This window comes from Prosopis cineraria, unplaced genomic scaffold (genome assembly GCF_029017545.1).
Source record: "Prosopis cineraria cultivar Desert tree isolate PC_DT_omini unplaced genomic scaffold, ASM2901754v1 PC3, whole genome shotgun sequence".
Taxonomy (NCBI): Eukaryota; Viridiplantae; Streptophyta; class Magnoliopsida; order Fabales; family Fabaceae; genus Prosopis; species Prosopis cineraria.
In genome coordinates this window covers 11,117,692-11,136,400 of record NW_026555334.1, presented here as the reverse complement: position 1 = coordinate 11,136,400, position 18,709 = coordinate 11,117,692, and the positions used below count along the sequence as shown (strand labels likewise).

At 36.4% G+C, this 18,709-nt stretch overlaps 1 protein-coding gene and 1 pseudogene across 1 annotated transcript; one reads left to right on the top strand and one right to left on the bottom strand.

The window, feature by feature from the left end:
* The first annotated feature begins 2,183 nt into the window (after positions 1 to 2,183).
* Positions 2,184 to 7,187, top strand: LOC129305389 (berberine bridge enzyme-like 17; annotated as a pseudogene).
* Positions 7,188 to 13,235: 6,048 nt separating this feature from the next.
* On the bottom strand, positions 13,236 to 15,141 carry LOC129307251 (sugar carrier protein C-like). The gene is made up of 4 exons (XM_054948152.1): positions 15,017 to 15,141; positions 14,595 to 14,917; positions 13,893 to 14,519; positions 13,236 to 13,782 (listed from the first exon to the last, which is right to left on the bottom strand). Exons 1-4 carry the CDS (start codon positions 15,054 to 15,056, stop codon positions 13,306 to 13,308), a joined length of 1,467 nt encoding a protein of 488 aa, XP_054804127.1. The 5' UTR covers positions 15,057 to 15,141; the 3' UTR covers positions 13,236 to 13,305.
* Between the last annotated feature and the right edge of the window lie 3,568 nt (positions 15,142 to 18,709).

The window sequence follows — 18,709 nt, the reverse complement described above, 5'->3', positions numbered from 1 at the left end:
TCACTCTCATCATTTTAGTTTTCCATTTGAATTAGTATTTTGTGATGTATGAGGACCTTTCCCAATTGTTTCAATTAATGGATCTCACTATTATGTCTGTTTTGTTGATGATTATTCTAAATTTATGCGGCTTTATCCTATTGATACCAAAATCAAGTTCATTCTGTCTTTCACTAGTTTCGTCGCTCAGTCGCTACTTATTTCAACTCAAGCCTCTTCCTCCATCACACTTTCCTACTCTCAGGTCAAGTCTCATTGTTCTTTCATCATAGCTTGACTCGTGGGGAAATGTTGAAACATATAAATTAGAGAAAAACTCATCCTCAAAAGTCACACTAGTACAAAATTTCAATGACATAATTTTCACGACAATTATAAACATAACTATGGTGATAATAGATTTAATGGCACAAAACTTAGTTTTATTCTAGATGCTTCTCAACTGTACACATGTCATTCATGCATTGGTTGTAATCATTTATATATAGCATAACACTGTTCAAGGAATTATACAATACAATGTTTATTTAATTTACTTGTTTTGTCTGCTTTGTTTTTGCTGTTTCCACTTTTGCTTCAACAAAAAAGCAAGCCTTGACTTAAGCCTTAAAGTGTGTCCACTAACCAATGACGCATGGTCAAGAAAAAGCTTAAGCAAGTTATCCCCAAAGAAAAAAAAAAAATCAGAGAAAAGAGAACAGAAGCTTGAGCAACGTATTGTATCCCCTAAATTACAATTCAGATAATAAATAAAAGTTTAATGTATCAAGCTCACGGAGGAAGGATGACATAATAATTTTCATTTTTGTATATAGTCTTTTAATCTTAATCTAAAGTCAATTAATCAATTTTTATATAAATTCTTGATTTATATTTCAACTTATCAGCAAATTGCTATACGAAGATTTCTTTCCTAATTATCAAAAATAATTTATAAGAAACATAGCACCCATAGAAATTAACGGGCCATTGATAAAACAGAAATTAAATATCTCAAAGAGGTCATTATTTTATTACACTGAAAGCAAGCTCTGCCTTAAAGCTTAGCGGACGAGCCATGATGAAGACTCAAGAATGACCAAATTATCTCCTGAATTACATGACATATATAGTAGTTTTTCATTGTGTACTATTTCTATATTTTATAACAAAAAATTTATGTGAATTAGATTTTAGGGAACTTATCATTAAAGTTGAAGTATGTTTTTCGGTTCAAAGACCACTCACAGATTGTCTAAAAATAAAGTTTTTATATTAATAGTGAGACTTGAATTTATAACCTTATAGATTATGAATTAAATTCTTACTAACTAAATCAACATTTTATTGACTATACTGTCAGACCACCTTTGATAAAATAGAGATTAAATATATCAAAGAGATATTGTCTTAATTATTAAAGTGTAGCCAATTAAATGGTCAAAATAAAGCATAAGCAATGTATCTGCTAAATTATGCTTCCTCAATCCCAATTTATAATGTTTTTTTTTTTTGACAAAATTAGACATAACGATGAAGTTTATTGAATATAATTTAAAATCTTAATTTTTCTATGAACTTAATAATACTCTTCATTGATTAGAGAGAGAAAGAGAGAGAGCTAGGTAAAGGAATTTATTTAACATGAAATAATGGCAATATTGAAATGATCATTATTAATGAAATCTATTTTTTGTCAAAATATCTTATATTTTAAGATACCAAATAATTTCAAAATTTTTTCCATCAAATGGGCCGGAGGAAGTATTACATCAGAGTGTAATTTAAGCATGTGGATGATGGCAGAGTAGTTTATATCATCATTGTTGTATACTTTTCTTTTAATCTTAATCAAAAGTCACGGCAAAATTCTTGATTTATATATCAACTTAATTAATTATTAGCAAATTAAAAGGGAATATGAAGATTTATTTCCTGATTATATATTAAAAGATAATTCCTAGAAACAACATGGCGCCCATAGCTGGTTGAAAGCATTTCCCAAATCTACTTTTTTGCCTTTCCTGTCGCAACATCTGATCATGCACCAATATGCTTTAACACTAAAGCCCCTGTTAATCAAGAATAAGCCATTATGTAGATTTGAATTTTTCTGGACGAATTTTGATGAATATGATAATATTGTCATGAGGTCTTGGTCATCCTCTCCTAGTTTTCAAGAATTTTCCAAGCTCTCTTCAACCATGCATGGTCTGTTGATCTGGAACAAGAATAGGATTGGTAACTTGCAGGGTCGCGTTCATTCCCTTGAGAAATTATTAGCTGAGCAACAAACTAATCGAGCCTTTGATGATGCTAAGCAAACCAGGCACCTTTTGGAGTTTCTCTATGATTGCGAAGAAACTTTTTGGGCACAAAGAGCAAAACAAGTATGGCATAGAAATGGTGATAGAAATACAAAATACTTTCATGCAATAAAAGATGAAGCTGGTCAATGGAAAGATGGTCCGCGTGACTTTGAGGAGTTAGCTATCTCCTACTTCACCTCCATTTTTTGCAACACAACAACGCCTTCCTCATCAGAAATTTTGTCTTTTCTATCATCTTTGAATTTGCTCAAGCTCTCCTGTGACAACATGCTAATTTTGCTTCATGACTTTACTTTGGAGGGGTTAAAAGCAGTTTTCAGCTTGCCTGCAGACAGTGCTCCTAGTGTAGATGTCTTTCATGCAAGGTTTTTCCAAAGGTACCAGACTTTTGTTCATGAAGACCTGTTTAACATGACTCTCTCTTTTCGTATTAGTGGGCACATCCTTCACAGTTTGAATAAATCTCTTATTTATTTACTTGCCGAAACTGAATGCCATCAATCCTTCAAAGACTTTCGACCAATTAGCCTTTGCTGATGGCATACAAAATTATTTTCAAACTTCTTGCAAACAGAATTAAATTCATCCTCCTGGATTTGATTCTCCCATATCAAAGTGCCCTTGTCAAAGGAAGGCTCATTTTGGATAACATTATCTTGGCGGCTGAAATCATTCATTATTTGAAGACCACAAAGAGAACTCAAACTTGTTGGGCCGGGCAAAAAATTGATTTCTCCAAGCATTTGACAGAGTGAACTGGAATTTTCTGCAACAAGCACTCTCTATTATGAATTTTCCACAAGATTGCATCTTGATATTCTTTCAATGTTTGTCTACAGTCTCATCAGATCTTGATTAATGGAAAGTTGTCTTCCAGTTTCAAGCCATTGAGAGGAGTTAGGAAAGGAGATCCACTATCTCCCTTCTTATTTATCTTAAGTTCTAATGTTCTGACTTGCATGATTTCAGAACCAAAAAAAAAAAAAAAATGGTTCATGGAAAGGCATCAAGATCTCTAGAAAAGCGGATCTAGTATCACACTTGTCATATGCAAATGATACAATTCTTTTCTTCCAGGGCTGTAAAAGTAACTCTTAGGCTGTCAAAGAAGTTCTGAAAGTCTTCTATCACTTTTCTGGTCAAGAGATCAATTTGTCTGAATATGAACTTGTATTAAGCCCATACACTCCTCCAATGTAAAAAGAAGAACTCATTGATATACTAGGAGTGAGGTGCTCAGATAAAATTGGGAATTATTTGGGAATATTTGTTGATTCTGCCGCTACGAAAATTTTCATATATTACCATTTGCTTAGTTCATTTGCTGAAAGTTTAGTCTGTGGAAAAGCACGTTATTACCCCAAGCAGGAAGGATGACTCTCATTAAATCAGTTGTGTCTTCACCCTGTATTTATCAAATGTCATGTTTCCTTTTTACGGGAGAAATTGCGAGCAAGCTTGATTCTAAATGTGCTAATTTTTTTGGGTGCTGCTGATAATGATAAAAAGATTGCATCTGCGAGCCTGAAAAAAGAGGATGGCCTGGGTTTCAGATCCTTTTATAACTTCAATCTGGTGCTTGTTGCAAAACAAACGTGGAGAATCATATCAATAAATGATCACTCTCTTGTTGGTAGAACTTTAAAAAGAAAATACTTTGTAACTCTGTTGAAAGGTGACCAGAAACTGAAGCCTAGTTTCTCTTGGATGATGAAGGATGTAGTGAAAACTTCTCTAGTCATGTCAAACTACCTGAAATGGGAGTTTGTTTCTGGGAAGTCTAATTCCCTTTAACCATGTTAAATGGTTCCTGGTTTGGCATGATCAAAAAAACTTAAGTCTAGATGTTTCTGATCTTAGGCTGCATGACAATTGCAAGTGGATGTGCACTTATTAATTCTTGTTACAACCCTTAGCATGCTCAGGAGATTCTTTCTACACCCTTCTCTATCTTTGATAAGGATGATCAGTTAATCTGGACTAGCAGTGCTTCTGGAGAGTATTCGATTAAAAAAGGTTTTCAATTGCTCAACAATGTTGCAGGGAGTGTTAATCAAAATCATCTAGTTTGGGATTTCATTTGGAGACTCTAGCTTCCTCAACGTGTCATCCTCTTTGGGTGGAAAGTTCTGAATCGTGCATTGCCTATTTCAGATGTTTTAAATGAGCATCATATTAATAGCTCAGGCATTTGTCCACCCCGCAATGATGAGGTGGAATTTATTAATCACACGTTTCTTCACTGTCATTTTTCTAGGGCAATTTGCTTTGGCCTAGATCTTTCATTAAGAGTTGATGGAATTCAGGATTGCAGTGATTTTATTTTATCATAATGTCACAAGGCTATTTCATGCAAAGATTGGATATATGATATCAAGATAATTTTTGCTACTCTGCAGGCTATCTGGAACAGTAGGAATCTTTTAAAACATAAAAAAAAGGTTGCTCTCCAATGCAAATGCTTCATAAATTTCGCTAGACGCTTTCAACTTGTGACTTGGCTTTGTCAATGCAGATTTCTCCTTCCAATACAGAACATGAAGCGGCCAAGAAATGGGATATCCCAAATGCTCATGCCAGGAAATGATGCTTTCTGTTTGTTGATATTCGGGTAACAAAGAGTAGAAATGGACAAAAATTTGCTTAGCTTATCATCTATATCATGACTTTAAGTTGATTATCAAACGAAGAGATTGTAATTTAGTGTACCGACAAATGTTAAGTCTCATGGAGATTATCATAAGCTACATCAAATGGATCACTGACTTGTAGGAATTTGGTGCCCTTAGTTTCTCCGATATCACAGTGGTGTTCACTCGCCAAAAGCAAGCAGGTTCTTCACGCAAATGGCCACAAAGGATGTTGCCTTTCAAGTTATGTTTTATGATGTTAATAGGCTTTTGTATTGTTTTTGCAATGTGCTTATTGAACTTTTACCTTAGATCGTCCTTAGGGGTTTGGAATAGTGCTTTTGTGGGTACTGGTTCTCCTAGGTTAGTTGACCTTACCCTTAATGAGCTTCTCCTTATGTATTTCCCTTGTTTTATAATTTAAAAAAAAAAAAAGAGCGCCCATAGACATTAATGGACCATTGATTGATATAAAGTAAACATACGATATATACAAATTAAGATAAGATAAGATTCTTGATATCCTAATTATGGCTTTTGTGAAATTGGAGACATGTTCAATAATCGTCTCTTCCTGCTGATAGAAGAAGAATGCTCATTTTGAATTAATCCAAACATAAACTTCAACATTACATCCAAAAATAAATTATTACTCGGTTTCCACAATTCGAACACTAAAAGACTCATGGTCAACTAATGACTCTCCACGTACGAAAACAATGAACCTACCTTATCTTCTCTTGACAATTTTCTTCAATTTTTTACAAACCACATTCCCCAATCCTCTACTGTGATTTACGCACAAAGCAATTCCTCGTTCACTTCTCTCTTGCTCAACCGTACATCTAACCGTAACTTCACAACAAGCATAACGCCAAAACCTCCAGCCATCATTGCTGCTGAAAAACCATCACATGTTCAGGCCACCGTAATATGTGCCAAGTCTCATGGCCTCCAGATTCGGATTCGAAGTGGAGGCCACGACTACGAAGGCCTTTCGTATGTCTCACAAGTACCCTTCGTTGTACATGACATGTTCAATCTTCATTCTATTCAGGTTGACATAAGAACCGAGACGGCGCTGGTTCAAGCTGGAGCAACAATGAGTGAAGTTTACTACAAGGTCGCCAAAGAAAGTGACGTTCATGCCTTTCCAGGTGGTGTTTGTCTCACTTTAAGAGGTGGTGGACAAATTTCTGGTGGAGGTATGGAAACTTGATAAGAAAATATGGTCTTTTCATTGATAATATCATTGATGCTGAACTAGTTGATGTCAATGGAAGAATCCTCAACGGGAAGACCATGGGAGAAGATATGTTTTGGGCCATCCAAGTAGATGGAGCTGAGAGTTTGGGGGATGTTCTTTCATGGAAGATCAAGTTGGTTTCTGTGCCTCCACAAGTGACTGTACGTACAAAGTGAAGAAGACCCTGGAAGAAGGTGCGACTGATCTTGTTTACAAATGGCAACTAGTTGCGAGTGACTTAGATAAAGACCTGTTCCTAGGGGTGAATCTTGTAGTCTTCAATGGAATTCCACTAGGTAAGAAGACAGTACAAGTTTCTTTTATCCGTCAGTTCTTAGGGAAAACTGATATTTTAATAGCTTTGATGAACAAGAGCTTCCCAGAATAAGGATCTAAAACAGAGTGATTGCATTGAAACGCCTTGGGTGAATGCAACTCTTTTCTTGGGTTAAGTATCCGATTGGAACCTCAATCGATGAATTACCAGAAAAGCTTGAACAACTAACAGAATTCTATGAAGCTAAGTCAGATTATGTGAAGGAGCCTATTCCAAAGACTGCTATAGAATCCTTGTGGAAGTTGATGATCGAAGGTGAGAACATGTGGATGCAATGGAATCCTTATGGGGGAAAGATGCGTGAGATTTCAGCATCAGAAACTCCATTTCCTCACAGAGCTGAAAACTTGTTTATGATTCATTACTATGCTCATTGGGAGAAAGAAGGATCTGAGGAAACTAATCATTATATGAACTTGTCGAGGTCGTTTCACGAATTTATGGCCCCATATGTTTCGAAATCTCCGAGGGAGGCTTTCCTTGACTATAGAGATCTTGATAATGGGGCGAATCCTAGTCATGCAACAAGCATAAACATTGCTAATTACAGTTATGGGAGAGAATATTTTAAGGACAACTTTGAAAGATTAGTTCATATGAAATCCAAGGTTGATCCAGACAATTTCTTCAATCATGAACAAAGCATACCACCTCATCTCTCTTAGTTGCAAAACTGATGGTATATCTTTTCTTATTTCATGAATAAATAAATAATATGTATTACGCTCAACTTGGTGCATTGCCTTTAAAGGAAAAGTAGTCCCTTTATGTAAGGGGCGATTTATCCCTGCTTCCAACTCAAAATAATATGTATTATGCTGTCCTTGTATAATTTGGACCAATCATTAAGAATTTAAACTTGTGTTTGCATATAATATTTTACATGCTTAACAAGTTTGCCAACAAGATCTTACCAGGTCACGTGCGATTGAAAGTTAAACCGTTTGAACGTAAGATAATCACGTGCATATAATATTATAGTTTGAAATTTTTTAGTTAAGTTTAACACATTATGTTTAAGGTAAGATAATCATGAAGGATCAAAAGACCCTAGCAAACTGAGAAATTTAAACCGTTTGAACGTTAGATAAACCCAATGACTTTCCAAGACACATACTCATGATACGTGTTCATACTGCAGGACTGTGTTTCAAGTTTAATTATAATGAAATTATTAGAACGAAATATTCATATCATTTTCTTCTGCCAGAGAATTAATGGAAATGAATAATTATGTTATTAGCTTATAAGCTGCAGTGGTTCATGTTGAGGATGATACTAAGCCCAAAGATAAGTCCAAAGCTAAGCCTAAACCACCCAGACAGAAACTCAAGAGTTCTGGTGTTAAGTCTGTTAGCGATATTGTTAATTAGTTAGAACCGAATCATTTATTATGTATCATATTGTTGTTTATAGCAATGAGCTGGCATGCATGTATACGTTAGAGTGTAAATAGTTTTGAATCTATATAAATAGAAGTCATATATCTGAGGCTCATCTCAGATCATATTATTTCACTCAGTTTTATAACATCTTTGTTTTTGTTAGAAATCTATTTTGGTATCAGAGCACAGACGATCATGGATGGGTCTAAGGCTCAACTTTCTGGCACTAGTCACATACCGTTGATCGGAACCTCCAGCGGACATCCTCCGATGGTTGTTGTTCAACCTCAAGTGCCAACAGAGACGACAAAAGTCACTTCGTTACTCAGTAGCTTGAATCAAGCTAGCACGATCAAGTTGGAACGTGCAAATTACATTTTATGGAGTTCTCAAGTCCTGTCGATTGTAAGAGGACATCGACTGGATGGATATCTACTCGAAATGAAGCCATGTCCGCTTGAATACATTGTTATCAATGATGAGGTACAAATTAATTCTGAATATGAAGACTGGATTGCCACTGACCAGTTGTTGTTTGGATGGTTACTTGGATCGATTAGTCCAGATATTAGTTAACACATGCTTCACTGTGTCACTTTTGCCCAATTGTGGAGTGCTACACAATAACTCATCGGAGCACAATCAAAAGCTCGAGTGTTATTATTGAAAGCTGAGCTACATCGAGCGTAAAAAGGTGGATTAAGTATGGAAAAATATATAGACAAAATGAAAGTTCTCTCTGACAATCTAGCACTAGCTGGTAGTCCATTGTTGACGTCAGAGCTGATCATCGTAACTCTTGTTGGTTTGGATTCTGACTATACTTCAATTGCTATACAACTTATTGATAAAGAGAATTTAACTTGGCTTGGACTACATTCCAAACTACTATCATATGAGTCTAGACTAGATCATGTGCATCGGTCTTCTACAGCAAATCTGAGCAATGCTTTTGCTAATCTCTCTATTTAGTCTGACTCTGTTTTATGTGTTCAGAATAGGGGTTCTCCTCATGGTGGTTTTAATAGAAATAATCATGGACGAGGACGAGGTCGTTATGGCCAAAGCAATAAACCTACCTGTTAAGTCTGCATCAAGCCAAAACACACAGTGTTTGACTGTTTTTACAGATATGATAAGCAGTTCATAAAACCAAATTATTCATGGTCTACTGAACCGGCAGCATATTTTGACACACTTGAAGTAGTCAATGATCCAACATGGTACTTTGATAGCGGTGCAACTCATCATGTTACTCATGATGTTCTTAGTTCTTCCAATACTGCTATAGCTGGGTCAAATACTCTTGAAGTGGGAGGTAAACACAAGTTACCTATTTATACAGTTGCTTCTGCTCAGTTTTCTAACTCTGGCTCTCGACCATTGATGGTGAATAATGTTCTAGTTGTTCCTAAAATTCAGAAGAATCTCATGAGTGTTCACAAAATAGCTGTTGATAATAATGCTTTAATCATGTTTGATGCTGTTGGTTGTTATGTTAAGGACAAGGCAACAGACAAAGTGGTTCTCACAGGGAAGCCTAGTCAAGGTGGACTTTATCGTGCTAATCAAACACCTCAATTTATTACTCCTGCTGCATCGTTCCTTACTGATGCACAAGCTTTTATTTCTACTTTACAAACTTGGCACAAGCGACTTGGGCATTGCTCCACTAAAACACTTACAAATGTATTGAAAGCTTGTAATATTATGTCCAAGATTAATGAGAAGTTATATTTTTGTCATGCCTGTCAACTTGGCAAATCTCATGCCCTTCCCTTTTCCTTATCTGATTCTCGAGCATCAGTACCATTAGAGTTGATTCACTTAGATTTGTGGGGACTTGCACCGATTTTGTCCTCTTCTGGTTTTTGTTATTACATTTGTTTTGTTGATGACTTTAGTCGCTACACGTGGTTATATCCACTTAAGGCTAAGAGTGATGCCTTGTCTGCCTTCAAACATTTTAAAAACATGGTTGAGAATCAATTTGATAGGAAAATAAAGAAGTTTCATAGTGATAATGGAGGTGAATATAAATCTTTTGTGTCATTGTTTAATGAAGCAGGAATTATTGCTCAGGCTTCATGTCCTTATACCTATGCTCAGAATGGTAGAGCAGAACGCAAGCATCACCATATTATTGAAGTTGGTTTGTCGTTACTTGCTCAAGCTTATATGCCTCTTTGTTTTTAGTCGGATGCCTTTGCATCTAGTGTACATATTATTAATCGGTTACCTACTTCTGTGCTTCAGAATAAATCTCTATTTGAGGTGCTATGGCATAAAGTTCCAGACTATGGCAATCTAAAGGTTTTTGGATGTCTCTGTTATCTATGTCTTAGGCCTTGTAATCAAAATAAATTTCAGTTTTGAAGTGAACGATGTACGTTTATTAGGTACAGCGACAATCATAAGGGTTTCAAGTGCATGAATTCTTAGGGTCGTATTTACATTTCACGACATGTTATCTTCAATGAGAATTCTTTTCCATTCTTGTCTCCTGTTGATAACGAGACCCCGGCTTCTCTTGTTGTACAGATCAGTGGTCATCCTTCTGAGTGGTTTGAAGTCTCTGAATTTGATAATCTTGATCCTACTTGTTTTATTTCTAATGATTCTATCTCATCTTCTGATAGTTCCAGTTTGGTTGTAATCAATAATGCAGTATCTCCTTCTGATGAATTACCTGATTTGTCATCCACTATGTTTGTCAAATCTTCTCTACCTCATGCTCTATCATGACCTCCTATTCAACCTTCTCATCTAATGATCACAAGAGCTAAGAATGGTATCATTAAACCCAAACATTCTTTTGTGGGGGTTGCTATAGCTTCTGATAATGTGGAGCCTCGGTCTGTTTCAAAAGCCTTAAGTCATCCTTCTTGGAAAGCTACCATGCAACGTGAATTTGAAGCTTTATTAAATAATCACATATGGGATTTAGTGCCCTATAAGTCTCATTATAACTTGGTTAGATGCAAGTGGGTTTGGCGTACAAAATATAAGCCAGATGGTTCGCTTCAGACTCATAAAGTCTGTCTGGTAGCCAAAGGCTTTCATCAAGAACTTGGTGTTGACTTTGGTGAGACGTTTAGTCCAATTATTAAGCCGTCAACCATCCATATTGTTCTCACTTTGGCAGCTTCGTTTGACTGGCTAGTATGTCAAGTTGATGTTAATAATGCTTTTCTTAATGGTGTTCTTGATGAGACTGTCTATATGACTCAGCCTGAGGGTTTTGTTGATCCCAGTCGACCCACTCATGTCTGCAAGCTCATTAAGGCTCTTTGCAGTCTTAAACAAGCACCTCACGCATGGTATGATCGTCTCAAAAACACATTACTAGAATGGGGTTTTCAACGCAGTCGAAATGATTCTTCTTTATTCATTTTTATCAACAAAAATCAGATTCTTCTAGTTTTAGTTTATGTTGATGACATTCTTGTGACTGGCAATAATGTTGGCAGTGTTACTCAATTCATTGCTCGTCTCCATTCCTTGTATGCTCTTAAGGATATAGCCATATAGGTCCCATTCATTATTTTCTTGGGTTTAAGGTTTTTCGTGATTCTTCTAGGTTTTATCTTACTCAAAGTAAATATGCCACTGATCTATTGCACAAGTTTGATATGGTATATTCTAATCCTGCAGCTATACCCATGAGTACTAGTTTGAGTCTTTCAACCTTTTGTGGGACTCCTCTTGCTACTCCTTCTGCTTATCGTCAAGCTATCGGTGCCCTTCAATATTTGTGCTACACTCATCCTGACTTAAGCTTTTCTGTTAACAAGCTTAGTCAGTTTATGCAAGCCCCGACAACTGCTCATTGGCAAGCTCTTAAGCGCCTGTTAAGATATCTCAAGGGCACTCCTTCTCTGGGGATTCATCTCAAGCGTTCTTCTCCCTTGTCTCTCATGGCGTATTCTGATGCAAATTGGGCTTCTTGCCCTGATGATCATCATTCTACAGGAGCCTATCTTGTCTATTTTGGAGATGCTCTTGTTTCTTGGTCGTCCAAAAAGCAGCATGCTGTTGCACGTTCTAGCACCGAGCTTGAATATCGGTCTCTCTCCAACACATCTGCTGAGCTTCTTTGGCTTCATTCCTTGCTTCATGAGCTACGTTTTCCAACTTGGCTTCCTTCTGTAATCTGGTGCGACAACACCAATGCTGCTTCCCTTGCTGCCAATCCTGTATTTCATGCTCGAACTAAGCACGTTGAAATTGATGCTCATTTTATCAGGGATCATGTTCTTGGTGGACGTATTGCTGTGCGTTACGTTCCTTCTTCTGATTAGCTAGCTAACTGTTTGACTAAGCCATTGTGTTCAGCTCGGTTTCTGTCACTTCGGGACAAACTCGGGCTGGTAGTACCACCCTCTCGTTTGAGGGGGAATGTTGAGGATGATACTAAGCCCAAAGATAAGTCCAAAGCTAAGCCCAAACCACCCAGACAGAAACTCAAGAGTTCTGGTGTTAAGTCTGTTAGCGATATTGTTAATTAGTTAGAACCGAATCATTTATTGTGTATCATATTGTTGTTTATAGCAATGAGCTGGCATGCATGTATACGTTAGAGTGTAAATAGTTCTGAATCTATATAAATAGAAGTCATATATCTGAGGCTCATCTCAGATCATATTATTTCACTCAGTTTTATAACGTTTTTGTTTTTGTTAGAAATCTGTTTGTTCCAAAGTTGCAGTAATTAGCATCTTCAATGTCAAATAATTATGGGTTAATTAAGGAGAGATTGTGATTAAGCTAGGTTCTGCAGACTGGGTTATTCATTATACACCAAGAATAATGTATTTATTCAAATGGAATATGGGGAAAGGAAAACAAAATCCAAGACACTGACTTCGAATATTATATTTTGCATGGTATGGGCAGTAAGAAATTATGAGAACTCATCATGGTGATGCATGTTCTGCACTCTGCAGCTTTTATTGAAAATTAATTGGTGGGAGCAATGTCGTAAGTGTGGATTGTGGGTGTTTTAATGTAGATATTCATTGTGTTCCTCTTCTAATTCAGGCTTTCATCTCCATTGACTAAGCTTCTTCAATTATTTTCATCCTGTTTAGCATAGCTTCCATGAATTCTCTTTGATCGAGTCTGCAATTTTATTTTATTTTTTTTCCCTTCTATTTTCCCCCCTCTTTGAGTAGCATGGTTTTGTTCTGGTTCCTTCACTCCATTTTCAGCCAATCAGCTCAAAAACTTGTGTATCAGCAATTCAATATGCATAGCCAATCAGAATTAGAAGAAATACAATATAAAATATTTTATTAAAAAAAAAAGCATCAGAAATCCCATTGTCAAACAAGAAACTCAAAAAATGACAGTGAGTCATAGGCTCCTAAAATTTTCTAATAAACTGAACTGATCAAAACTAAATGATAGTATCTACAAAGTATGGGGATTCGGGGATCTGCATGGGACCGTTCTCATCTTGATCGACGAATCGGGACCAGAACCAGTGTGCCCTCCAAACCCTAGTCATCTCCTCGATGGGAATGCCCTTCGTCTCGGGGAGCAGGAACTTGACGAATACGGTCATGGCCACCACGAAGACGGCGAAGAAGATGAACAGCCCGAACTTCAAGTGGCATAGCATGGTGAGGAATATCTGCGCGACCACGAAAGTGAACAACATGTTCACGGCGACCGTTACGCTCTGAGCCGCCGACCGAACCTCCAACGGGAAAATCTCGCTTGGCACCAACCATCCCAGAGGACCCCACGACCAAGCAAAACCAGCCACGTAGATGCATATGAAAGCCACCACCACGACCGCATACCACAACGGCAACACCCCCGGGTTCCCGTCGGTCCCGAACTTGGCTCCAATGGCGATTGCAACTACAATCTGCGTCGTCCACAAGCACCAACACCACCGTCAGCTCAGAAAATTTGAATTTGAATTTGAAAGAAAGAAGCAATTATGTGTGTGTATAGACAGAGTTGCGCATAATGTACCTGGCAAATGAGCATCTGGAATCCTCCCTCGAGGAAGAGGGCCCGTCTTCCCCACCTGTCAACGCCATAAATGGAGACGACGGTGGCGAGCACGTTGACCAAGCCGGTGATGACGGCGGACATGAGAGAAGCGTCGCTCTCGAACCCAATGGAGTTGAAGAGAACCGGAGCGTAGAACATGATGACGTTGATGCCTGTAAGTTGCTGGAAGAAAGGGATCATGATGGACATGATGAGCTGGGGTCTGTACTTTCTCTGCAACAGATTCTTCCACGGGTGTTCTACTAGCTTCGACTCCAGGCTGGCCGTGACGAGATCATCGAACTCCTCGTCCACATCTTGGATTCCCCGAATCTTCTCGAGACTCGCCCTTGCTCCTTCGTGATCTCCCCGGTCGATCATGGAGTTCGGAGTGTCGGGAAGGAAGAAGCTGCCGACGGTGATGATGAGTGCCGGAACCATGGCCCCACCCAAGCTCAAACGCCACCCTAAACCGCTCAGCTTAGCGAAGAAATAGTTCAACACATTGGCGATCAAAATACCGATCGTGATGGACATTTGAAACATGACGTTGAGACTTCCTCTGTGTTTATACGGAGCCATCTCGGAGAGATACAGTGGCACAGACTGTAACAATAAACTCATTAGTTGACGAAAATAAACCATAACGATAGTAACTACTGACAGAAGAATTATTTATACCTGATTGCAGAATCCGACGCCAAAACCGAGTAACATGCGACCCAAGATCAACATCCAAATAGCTTGAGCGAAGCCATTCAACAGAGCTCCGATGAAGAAGAGAGCGCCGCCGAAGAGCATGGAGTTTCTGCGTCCGAATTTACGTGTCATGGTGGAGGCCACCAATGAGGACAAGAGCGCGGCGATATAGAGAGAGGATGTGAATGTAGTCAATATCTGACTGTCATATTGACAATATTCATTGTTGGACTGGTCCAAATTTTTCTGGTGATAGACGGAAGGAAAGAATCGAAGTAGAAAAGAGTCCATAGAGGTGACTCCACCTGTTTACAAAAGTTAACCCCAAATATTTAGTCAGTCGTAAAACAATAATATTATAGAAGAAGAAGAGAAAGAAGAAAGTGAAAGACGAAGATGATTACCGGAAATTCCGATGTCGTAGCCAAAGATGAGGCCACCCATGGCGGCAACAATGCAAGCTTTCAAAACAGAAAAGGTGAGCTTACCGGGATAAGCTTTCTTCTCAGTAGCAAGTACACCTGCGCCTCCCATCTTAAATGTATTCGAATCGGAGAGTCAATTCACAAGGGCTTTGTATTAAGGATTGAGAGGTTAACTAGCACAGATACATATATATATATATATATATTGGTGGTCATACTCTTACTTGGATTAGGGAAGGTCAGTATGATTTTAAAAAAAAAAAATTGTTAAAAATTTATCTGTTAAGAAAGATGAGGATAAATCAATATATCAATATCAATATATTATTATAAATTGATTCGATTCGATTTGATTTTACTGTTGGTTTAAGATATACGCCCTTAGCTTCTTATTATTTTCAGTGTAATTTATTAGTTATTGATTGTTTATTTACATCAAACAATTTACAATGCCGATTAAAATAAAAGAACTGTATGGATAGATCTTTTTATTTTTTAAAAAAGGTTTGAATGTTTATATTTATTTTAATTTAAAAAAAGTACATGTATCTTATTCAGTGGAAAAATGTATACCTTATTATTTTCTTTATCTGTTTAGCACCTCTCAAGTCTCAACATACATTAATAATATTAATTACAATGAATGGTTGTTAAAAAATTAATTCCTCAATAAATATGGATGAAAAAATTCAATCTTGGATAGATCACGCACTATTTAAAAACGGTTTGAATTTCTAACATCTTTAAAAAAAATCTATTGTAGTAATTTAATATTTTATATTTCAAATGGATATATTCCTGAAAATGTTACGACTTACAATTATTATTTTTAGATTAATTATATTGAATGCCAATATTTCTGTGTATTTTTTATTATATAAATGTAATTAAAGATTAAATAATTCTGAAATTTTTAAAAAAGATAATGAAACTTGTAATCTCTTAAATTTATCTCAATTATGGATCTGGTTCTTGAAATTTAATTTAAAAATTATATACTTAGTCTTATATACTTAAATGTTTATTTTTAATTAAATCAAGATGTGTGTATCTATTTGTAATGTCTACTTTAATATTATCAAAATTTACTACACAATCACAACAAATAATCATAATTAGGAGTAAGGATTGCTCCTAAGCTCACATTATTCATATAAGGGTTAAAATTAATAATCTTTTAAAAAAATAACTGTGGAATAATTAGAATCCCATAAAAATCCTTTTTAATTGATAGTTTGAGCTCAAACTTAATGATTTATAAAGTTATTGGAAGCATGGAAAAGTTTTGGGAAGCAAAACACTTCAAAACAAGGTCAAAAATGTCATTTTTGAGTGTTTTGGTCTATGCGTCGTGGCTCGTGGGGCATGCGCTGCGGCATGTGACATAGAAAGTCAAGTTTGCTCACTGTAACGTGCGCCACAACGCACGTGTCCATGACAGCAATGCTGTCATAATAGCTTTTTTGGATGAACTTCGAACGCGCGCCATTTTCACATCCAATGTCCGATTGGAGTGATTCAAGCGCCCACGCGAAGCTTATTCAATAACTAACTAATGGTATAAGTTTCATTACAATTCAACACCATATAAAAATTTTAAATACTAAAATGTAAAAGTCAGTTTTTAAAGAGATTTTCAAGCATTCAAATACTCAAAACTCATAACTTATATTATTAACATATAGTAAGGCTTGAACCAAGTTTAATGGACTAGAATACACTTGAGTAACCAATCAAACACACAAAAATATACAAACATAAAACTTAATCACTCAATGGCCCTTTTGCCCAAAATGATCAAACTACACAACTAACACTACAAGCACTATTTGGCCTCTATTGCCATATAATACACTACAAATACATTATCACCACATAAATAAAACATTCCTTGTACTTGTATTAGTATTTTAGTCTATCACCACAAAAATTCCCACATATTCACATCATATACAATATTGGGCTAAAATACAAAATAATATAGTATGAAACCAATCAAAACAAGTGCAACCAATCAAAATAATATGCATTTCTAGTTGGCAACATATAATATCAGCTAATAAGTTTATGTACATGACTCAAATCAAAATCAGGCTTTACAATGAGAATGCACAAGTATACTAGCCCTTGCCCGATTCCCTCCTTGGCTCAGTCTCACTGGTAAAACATGTAAAATGATAATCATGGGGTGATATAAAAATCTCAGTACCCAAAATAATCTAGATTATTGATTAAAATGTCAAGTTATAGACAAGCATTAAAATAAGTAACATAATCACATCATATAAGATCACCACAAATTGCATGCATGATCCCTAACCATCCAGTCTTCCAATACTCCCGACTAAACTAATAGGCTATTTCACAAAACCAAACCACATGTATGGTTCCCAAGCTCACTATCCATGGTAGGACTACCTGGCCAAGGTATCCTAAACCACTTCTGGACTACTGATTCCCCCTATTACAAGTAATTGGGATGTCGTTACTCCAACACCACATCCTATAGATGCTAAGGAGCATAATTTCCAACTCCACACACTTTTGGGTATTAAACAGAGTAAGTGCTGCACTTAGCGTCCCAAGGTACCAGCAATGTCATATGAATTTAATCTTCACTATCTCCACTAGGTGACCTCCCGCCCTCTAATATGTCACATTTTACTATATATCTCCACTTGACTATGCATAAACAACTTGCCAAACAAATATAACAAATCTTACCATTTACTTCAAAAATATAGAATTTCACAAATTAATACTTCACTCATTATCTAAAATAGCTAACTTTTAAAGAATTTATACATATATACTCAATAAATTATAGAAAAGCAACTTGAAAATAACTTATATAAGATAATAAACAATACAAATTATCTAGTTATCTTAACCTTTTTATTACTAAAAAGGGTTACTCATGGTATTAAATTTCTTCTTGTGTCAAGGTAAGTCTTTTCACACTGCAATCTACATCAACAAGTACTATATGTTAATTTTCAATTAACACAAACACTATTAACTATCAATAACCTCCCAATTCTCCCACTTCTCACTCAAATTCTTAACAAATAGGCTTGTCAAGATTACAATTTGTTCACACAATCCCTTTAAGCCTCCTTCTACTCTATCACCACATAAAATTTAATATCTCAACTTATCACACTTCAACACCCTATGATCAAGTTAGGGCTTGATCTAAAATTCACCAAACAAGAAAGTAGCTTCCTATTACTATATATCTAAGATTAATAAACATAAATTAAATCTTTAGAGTCAATAGAAACCTTTAAAATATTAACTCATGGCTTAATCCAATCAGACCAAATTATCACTCTTCCAAATCCCATGAAAAATGAGATGAAAAGATAGAGAGAAGGGTAGAAAACTTACTCAAGAGTTTGAAGGCTATCTTCAAAATCCTCTCAAATTGATGCCCTAGCAGTGCCCAAAGTTGTCCCCTTCGTGTTCTAGATTTTTCACCCTAAAATCTGTCAATTTCTAATGATTTCTGAAATTTTAAGTTGCATGATGTGCCGTGCGCCACAGCGCAAGCCACGCAAGCCGCGGCTCATGATGTAGTAAGCAACAAGTAGATTTTGCTCTCCCCGATGCCTCTCGACTTACATTTCTAACTCAATTTAGAGCCAAATATGACCTAAAAATTCAATTAGC